Consider the following 8,998-nt stretch of genomic DNA (forward strand, 5'->3'; position numbering starts at 1 on the left):
TTCTATTGTTCGAATTTACTCAGATGTACCAGTAAATCCCATTTCTCTACCGTATTTACTCGATGCAAAATACAACATTTAGTGAGTGTTGTATTTTACAGATTTCTATAACACTGTGAGACATTGGGAGGGGTAATTCAATAGACATTCCTAAAATTTTCAAAGTATATTTTTTTCTCATCCTTTTTCATGTTTTAGTCCTTGGATTTGATCACTTGCTGCTTTAAAGGTTTCAGCCCAGCCCTGAGCTCCAACACATTTTGCAATGCTTCAAACCCTATTTACAATCAGTGTCCTCCACTGGATTAGAACAGAGACCTCAGCCGGTTTGCCCTCACCCTTAAGGTTTGTGCTGCTTTCATTATTGTCAGACCATCTGCCAACGAGCTTTGTCACTTTAGTATTTTGCCCAGCCTTGAACATTACAAGAAGCTACAAAGCTCTTGTTCAGCAGGACTGTATGAAATGACCTCGCAATTTAACAATCAACTTGTAGGTCTATCAAGACATAGGAAAGAGGTGGTCACGTTTCACAAATCTTAAGCTGTTTGTACTGTTAGCATTAAGTTAATTCTTTCAGTAACACAAATAAAATCTGATCCAGAAGAAATATAGGCATTTTGATTCTGACTACACATAAGACAGTATGTAACATAATTATAACAAGTCACAAGAAAAAAAAAATATTGAAAAGTTCTAATTTTCTTTGCTTTTCTTTGCAGTTTTGAAGCATCACTGAGATTCTTTGAGAGAAAAGCACTTTGTATCACAAGGGAAGGGGGAAAAAATGTTTTCCACATCATCAAACAAACTTTAGCATGCAATGAGGAAAGAATGTCAGCGTCTCCTAAATGTGGCAGCTGAATAACACACCTCAAAGTTTTAGGGGTCTATGCACAATAAGGATCGCTCGCACTGAGAAAGGAAACAACAAAGACCGACATGGAGACGCAGATGGGAGATGGCAGAAGGTAAAGCCTAGCTAAGAGAGAGAGGAGGGAGATGAAGAAAAAGAAAGAGGTGTTACAAGTGTCACTGTTGAAGTGGGATGGAGTAAGTGATAAAACAGAAAACAAACAACAAGCTTGTCAAAATATGCACTGAAAATATTTGAAATCCTGATTTTAAAAAAACAACAATATTTAGCTTTATTGACTGTTTTTTTTCTTTTAAGGAAGGTATGTTCAACTTGGTACAGAGAGTGTAAGTTGATTCCTAAAGCTGAGAAGCAACATCAGTAATAAAAAGATAACAAGGGAGACTGTTATGTTTTCTTTTTCAAAATAAGGATTTTTACAGGGCTCACTTACCTTATACAATATTGGAATTTTGAAAGAGCACAGGAAGTCAACTCTTAAAGGATTTTGTTCTTTGGAAAACAATGACAGATATGTGTAAGGATTAATTTCCTGTGAAGACTACGATGAAACAAGTAATTCTTTATAGAAAAACTAAGCTGTAAATGTGTTTGGAGAGTCTCTTAAAATTCAAAAGTCGGCAATTAATCAGCAAACACTTAGAAAGATCAAAAAACAATTTGCTGCAAACAAACACACCAATAAAATAAACTTGAGGGTGCTTGAACTCCATACTGTAGATACTTCTCAGGCAGTAAACAGTCAAAACTGAACACCAAAATGGGAAAGATAGTAATTCTGATATGCAGACAGGAATATATCTTATTTTGTTGAGAAAAAAGTAACTAAAACATGAAGGTCCAAGTTTGATAAATAGGGACTAAGGCCTGGAGATTTTCTTACCATCATATGGCATGCCGTATAAATTTACAAAAAGTTAGTAAGTTTACATCATGGGAAGACTTCAGAGGTAATGACAGAAAATACATTTTTACAAAACAGATCAATTCTTTTCATGAAGAGAGTTGATTAAAACCTTTAAAACTATTAAGGTAGTTGGTATTACTAACGAATGTTAATCTGTGAAAATATGTGTATAGAGCTACAGATGGTCGCATTCCGACGACATGTCTCACAAGAAAAAGCCTTTTGGTTTATCACTACTGGAAAGCTCTGAAGCTGAAGGCTTTTTTGTCATTAGTCACTAATGCTTAGCCAGTCATGGGCTCTCTGCCAATTTGTTCTACTGAGCATTGGTATTGGCACATTTTCTCAAAAAGTGTTGAGACTTCTTAAATGCTTTTGTGACTGATTGTTGTTGGTCCACCCAAAGGAAAATCCTTTGTAGTTGACTCTGTCAATATAGCAAGAACTTCCTACATTCATCATTATTGCAATGTAAGAGCCTCAAACACACAAACGGCTCATGATATTGGCGTATACTAATTCAAGCAGACAAAGTCAGATCCTGACAGCAAATAGAAGGCATCTTAGGAGGGATTTCTCATTTGGGAGAGATGTGTTTTATTTATAGATACCCCCATACTTCAAGTTTCTCTAATGGGTAATTATATCACCACTTGGGGATGCTTCTATTACAAAAAGGGTTCTATTCTGTTATCCCAAGGTGACAATCAAAAAATACACAACTATTTTAAGGTAAGAATTGTCAAAGTTCCCATTTTAAAAACACACAGAAGGCCATGGTACCTCTTCTGCTCTTACACCATAGCCTGAAAGGGTCCCACACATTCACTCTAGTCTTTTTGTGTCTTTTGATGCCTTTCTCTTTTTCTCATAATCTTATAATACTGTTTGCCTCTTGTGACTCCCAACCATTTTAGTATACGGTGAGAACAGTGGATATTTAATAGTGCATGGCTCTCCACAAATACTGGCATAGATAAGATATTCTTATAAACGAAGAAAGATCCTCCATTATACCTGTATGTGTGGGAAGGTTTGATCATTAAGTATGGAAAAAGAAAAACTGCTAAGACACATGTCATTTATTCCAACAGTTACAGGTCTGGCGGCCTTAATTTTGCTTGCAGCTTTTCTTTCAGATCTAATTGCTGTTACTGATTATCCCATATCTTTGTTATGAATGTGTTTTGTTGTTTTCCACTGTAAATCTTCCCTTGTTTTTTCAACAAAAATAAACCATCCTGCCAGTGAAACTGCATTGGGATTTTTTTTTTCTCTAGCTTACAAATTTTGAAAAAATGCCTTTCGAAAAATTAAGACTTTTTTTTTACCTACAGTATAAACTGCGCAGCTGTTTCACTAAAAAGAGTAACAGCTTTGCTTATCTATATTTTATTTCAGTGTGAATATGATTAATTTTTTTAAACTTTTGGAAAACTAGAGGCCATCTCTCAGAAATTAAAAATAGACAGCACTGTACCACCTTCTGTCTCCTAGCCCTTTCTCTGTGGGGCTATAGATAGTACAGGGATAAAGACATATTTTAGATGTGGGAAAAACAAACCTTGGCTATTTCTTGGTTGCACAAAACCAAGAGCAGCAACTCAGGGAAAAAAATTACCTTTTTTAACTTGCTTGCTCTTACAGTGTGCCCATAAACACATTCCGGAGCCCATTTCTGAAACATCTTCAATGCACCGTCACCAAAGATCAGTGTTAATACCTTTAAAATATGCTATTTCCATGTGTAGCACAATTTACCACCAAAAATGTACAGCTTGCCTTCATATCATTGAATCTGCCCTTCCCTTTCCAGTAAGAGAAGTCGACACTGGGCACCTACACCCTTACATAGAGCAATTTTCCACTCAAATCTCTAAAATGCTTTGATCAGTTTCCCAGCTTTCCCTCTTCTCTTTTGGTGAAAAGAATTATTGACTCTGAATTCTTTCCTTCCCTGTGGTGATCGAATGGAAGGCATTGTAATGAAAAGCAGAGCAACTCCATTAACTCTGTACCTGCACGGCTGGCAGCACCTATTCCCTACCAGTTATTAAATGGCTTTATTGGATAAAAAAGACAGAGAGGAAGGATTTTTTTTATCTTAGCTTTTGAGAGAAGTGTTTTCCCAGTTGGAATTTTCTGAGTCCTATTGTTTGGCTTTGTCATAGTCTTCCTGGATTTGTACCTTACTCCAAGTATTATTTCTTGAGGAAACATACCCATAATGACCACCAAAATAACCAATACTATGGCTTAAATGTCTCCTACAAAACAGCCTTTCGTAGAATATGTATGCTTAGTCAGTTACCTCAAACAAGCTTGTGTAATACATATAATACTGAACTTTTATCAATGATACATCACTTGTTCCCTTCAAGTTGAGATTCAATTAGCGAGCACAGACTTAAAAATTGGAAATGCATATCCATCTATCCACCAGAGGAAATATATTCTATCTGTTAGTTTCAAAGAGCTTTGACAGATAAAGTGAATGTGTTGCTGGGATAAAAAGATTGGAATGTAGCGGCCCACAGATGGTTGGATGGATGTTCAAATTCTATGCTTTAGAGGCTTGCAAATATTCTCCACTACAATTTTCATTACTGTTTAATTCAGCCAACAGATTGTCTGTGTCTGTTTACTGCAAGAACTGCACAGAATGTCAAAAGTGTCATTTGAAAGGATTTGAAGTATTTATTGAGACAAGTCATCCTTTACAGTAATTTCTTTAACTATATATATGCTATTGTATATGAATAAAAATGATGAAGCAAATCTCAATTTCTGAGACACAAGTTGAAGATAAAAAAAAACATTCAGACCCTTTTATTTTTTCTTTCTTGTCTAATTTTTCATATTAGAATTAAACCACCATAACTAAGAAAATGAGAGAAAAGAAAAGCATATTTGTATCAATTTGCATCTGAACAGTGTGGTTTGGATTTGTATTTAGCCTCCTACCAGCTTTTCACATTTATAGATGGGAACCTTTGTCGATTCTTCTTTGCAAAATAATTGAAGCTCAGTCTGACACATCAGAGGGCACGAAATGTTTAATTTACTTCTAAAAAGATTTAGCCTTTCTACTAAATGGATGTGATTTAATGTTCATCAGTACTCTCCAAAGCCATACCTCAATGGTTGTTATCCCATATATTTAGATGTTTCTTTGGCTTGGCATGCCTCAATCAAATACATCAGCCAATGGAATGCTTCTGCAGAACTTCGTTGTATGCTGAATCATAAGTAGGATAATCAAGTTTTCTGAATAAGCTATGTTGCAGCTGGAACAGATCTGAACCATGCAGAATTTTAGTACTGTTGGGTACAGCCTGACTCTAAACCACAGCATTGCAGCTCTGATTCTGGTATTATCTTACTGGATAATAATTAGCTGCCCTATTATTATCCAGTAAGATAATATTTTGCAGCTTAATAAGTTATTTATTTTAAGATTTTCCTGTATTTAGCACCATCTATTTATTATTATTGTCCATCAAAACGTGCATGAGGCCAAAAATATTTATTTTGTATAATTTGATTTTTGCACTTTTTTTCACGTTTTCATAATTTCTTGCAGACTTCCTTCTTTCTACCATTAAAGCCAGATTTGTGGAATGTCAGACTAATAGCAGTCCTGCCGACAGGCTCTCCCTCTTTAGCTCCAGCCTTTCTGTTTCATCCTAATAAGTTTGCAGTTGTGATATACTCTCTCCAGCTCAGATGATTACTTGAGCGGTGTTCAGTTAGATGTTTAAGATTGGAACATTGTCATAAATCTAACTTTATCTCTTACTAGTTTGCTTCATTCCTTGGTCTGCATGATGTCTGTTAACTAATGTTCTCTAACAACTCACTGAACCCCTCACAGAAAATGCTGTATTCACCCTGAGATTAGATTACCCACAGGTGGATGCTATTTACTCATTAGATGACTTGCAGGGAATTAGAATAAAGGGAACTGTGTAAATATACATGTCCTTCTTTTTGAAAAACATGAATAACACACAAAAAACCCATCTAAATTCCATGGAAGATTGCATCGTGGTGAGGTTAAATTGGTGTCACTGCTGCTGAAAGACATTGTAATGTTACTGAAAGCTTAAAAGTGGGCAAATAAAAACAATAAGCTCTGTCAGCAAGTTTACTTCATTACAAAAGCAATGCATATTAATGATAAACATCATTGCTTATTTAAGGAGTTAAAATGTAATAAAAACTTTATGAACTGTCTAAAATAATGTTTCCTTTTCAAAAATACCAATTCAATCAGAAAATAAAATATAAAATGATCTGTTTTACAAGACCTCTTTAGTTAAAAGCTTGTTCAGTCTCAGGTGTGATTCTGTATAAACAAGATATTTCTAGAAATAAGAGGTATATAAGATATCCGAAATAAATGTATATATCAAAATACCAGAAAACGGAATTAAATGACCCTCTTCAGCGTTTTAGCTTTAAATATAAAGCCAAATGAGTCGTGCGCAAATCTGAGGATGAAAAACAAAAGTATAATCCCTCCCCCGCAAACGGTGTCACTCAAGGATTAGTGTGCCAAGGAAACAGGGTAAAATAACCCACTAAGAACCGAGCAGACAGATTAAAAGAAGTGTGCAAAGTGGCGTGCGTGCAATCATCTTCATCAACATTGATTGTGTTGATATTGTGAAGTGATTGTCCCGCAGTATGACCCCCTCCTCCCCCCCTTTCCCTCCCTCTCAGAACAACAACAACTCTGATCCTAACTTCAGATAGCCTCATATCAGTTGGATAGAGGCTCCGGGACCTGGTGAAGGGTAAATTGAAATGGTAAAAGCACGAAGCGGCAGATCGGGAGATATAATATTTTCTGAAGGGAAGAGGGTGGCCTGTTGGATTATTGGAAAAGAGTCCCAGCGCCTCAGCGATGATGAGGGTTAAGCTGTGTATCTGATAGCGAGTCAGACAGTACAGGAGACTTATGTAGGGCGCTCTGACTGGATAGAGCTTAACAATTAGTTTTAGTAAAATAAAAAACCCCTACGGAATGGCTGTTTGTTGTTTCTTACCTGTGTGGACAACCGTAAAACATCCAGAAAAGATAATCCAAACTGGGGCAGAAGATCGTTGATCAAAGCAACCAAGTAATAACCTGGAGCTCAGCCGGTGAAATCCACGGCCGGTGTGTAATTTCCGGTGAGGACAGAGAGGGATGTCCACGGAAGAAGTTTGGGAAAATACGCAGCCGAAACAGATTGTGTAAATCCTTTCCAAAAAAAAATACAAATACAAAAATATCCACAAATGTATTAAAGTAAAGCCAGCGCGAAGGATAAGAGATGTTGTGGAGTTCAGGACCACGACAGAGTGGACAGCTCCGGCAGCGCAGTGATCTCACCTCGTCCGCTCTCGGATCTTTTGTGCGTCGCCGAGGTGGGAGACACCAGCCCCAACCTCACCCTCTGGCTAAGTCCCGGTCAGATTTACATACAACCACCGGAGGGGGGCGGGAAAGGAGCAGGACCAGAGCCAATCACAGATATCCCGTAGTAAGCAGAGTAGGCAGCAAAGCGAGGACGGGCTGACAGAGGGAATGTGGAGCAGTTCAGTGCCTCCGTGCCGAGAGGAACGGATAGAACAGGAAAGAGTGAGAGAGAGAGAACTCTTTATGGATGCTCCGCTCACTAACTTACTCACTCACCCCATCAAACACACGAATACACCAACAGTATGAGCTAAGACATATTCAGGCTTAATTTCATGAAGGAATGTCGAATGCAAAGGTATTGTTTATCGCGATCACTTCGCTGCTTATCCAGACTATTTAATTCCGTGACCTCCAAACGACTGAATATCCAGAAAGTGACAGTTATGTCATCAGATTAGTTTTGCACGTATCTATTTTACAGCCATTTTATTTTACCTGGCAACTAGATAGATAGACAGACAGACAGATATTTCTTTAAATAAATCTAATATTTTTATTTAAATGCATTATACCTTAGGACAGCTTTTATTGTCAAATTCTGTTTTTCTATATGTGCCAAATGTTGACTCAGAAAATCAAATTTTATTTTCAAAGTTAATATATCTTAATGAAAAGTGAAACCAGGCTGCACAGTGGAAAAGTATGTAGCATTGTTGCTTTGCAGCAAGAAGGTCCTGGGTTTGATTCTCACATAGAGTTTACATGTTCTCTCTATGCATGCATTGGTTCTCTCCAGGTATTACCCCTTTCTGCCACAAACATGACTGATAGATTATCTGGCATCTCAAAATTATTTTGTGATTGCGCATGATGGGGTGAATTTGTGTGTGTCTGTTTCCCTGTAATAGACTGACGACCTGTACAGGGTGTTCCCTGCCTTTCACCCATAGACTGCTGGAGATAGGCACCAGCCCCACCGTGACCCTGACAGAATAAGAGGGCAAAGATGGATACGTGGAAAAACTGAAAATTGTGTATAATACATAATCAGATGTATACTATTTTCACTGGTTCCTGTTAAGTCTCAGAATAAATGTTAAAATTATTCTGTTTGTTTATAAAAATATGACAGATTGCTAAAAAGCCACTGACACTTTGCAAGCAACTGTTTGCTTTTGCTACTTGCTAATCCAGAAGAAGTGAGTTCTGCAAAGTCAATGACTTTATATGGTCGGCTGTGTTTCCTTAGACATCCATCCATCAATCCATCCATCCATCCATCCATCCATCCATCCACCCATCCATCCATCCATCCATCCATCCATCTTCTTCTGTTTATCCGGGGTCGGGTCGCAGGGGAAGCAGCTTCAGTAGGGAGGCCCAGGCGTCCCTCTTCCCAGCCAATTGGCCCAGCTCCTCCGGGGGAATCCCAAGGCACTCCCAGGCCCACCGAGAAACATAGTCCCTCCAGCGTGTCCTGGGCCTCCTCCCGTTGGGACGTGCCTGGAACACCTCACCAGGGAGACGTCCAGGAGGCATCCTAACCAGATGCCCGAGCCTGGTCAACTGGCTCTACTCTGAGTCCCCCCCGGATGACCGAGCTCCTCACCCTATCTCTAAGGGAGAGCCGGACACACTACGGAGAAAACTAATTTCAGCCGCTTGTATCCGGGATCTCATTCTTTTGGTCATGACCCAAAGCTCATGACCATAGATGAGGGTAGGAACGTAGATCGACTGGTAAATCGAGAGCTTTGCTTTTTGGCTCAGCTGTCTCTTCACCATAACAGACCAGTACAGTGCA

At 38.3% G+C, this 8,998-nt stretch overlaps 1 protein-coding gene across 2 annotated transcripts in view; it reads right to left on the minus strand.

Annotated features, from left to right (window-relative positions):
- fstl5 (follistatin-like 5) overlaps positions 1-7,394 on the minus strand; it is a 294,437-nt gene extending 287,043 nt beyond the window's left edge. The window contains exon 1 of one of the 2 annotated variants that reach the window (XM_038300837.1): positions 6,836-7,394. In XM_038300837.1, coding sequence (XP_038156765.1) covers positions 6,836-6,858 — 23 coding nt within the window. In that variant the 5' untranslated portion in view covers positions 6,859-7,394. The remainder of the gene's footprint in view (positions 1-6,835) is intronic. The other variant, XM_038300838.1, reaches the window with a different exon arrangement.
- Positions 7,395-8,998: the final 1,604 nt, after the last annotated feature.

The sequence above is a fragment of the Cyprinodon tularosa genome, unplaced genomic scaffold (assembly GCF_016077235.1).
Source record: "Cyprinodon tularosa strain WSP-4 unplaced genomic scaffold, ASM1607723v1 ctg458, whole genome shotgun sequence".
Classification (NCBI taxonomy): Eukaryota; Metazoa; Chordata; class Actinopteri; order Cyprinodontiformes; family Cyprinodontidae; genus Cyprinodon; species Cyprinodon tularosa.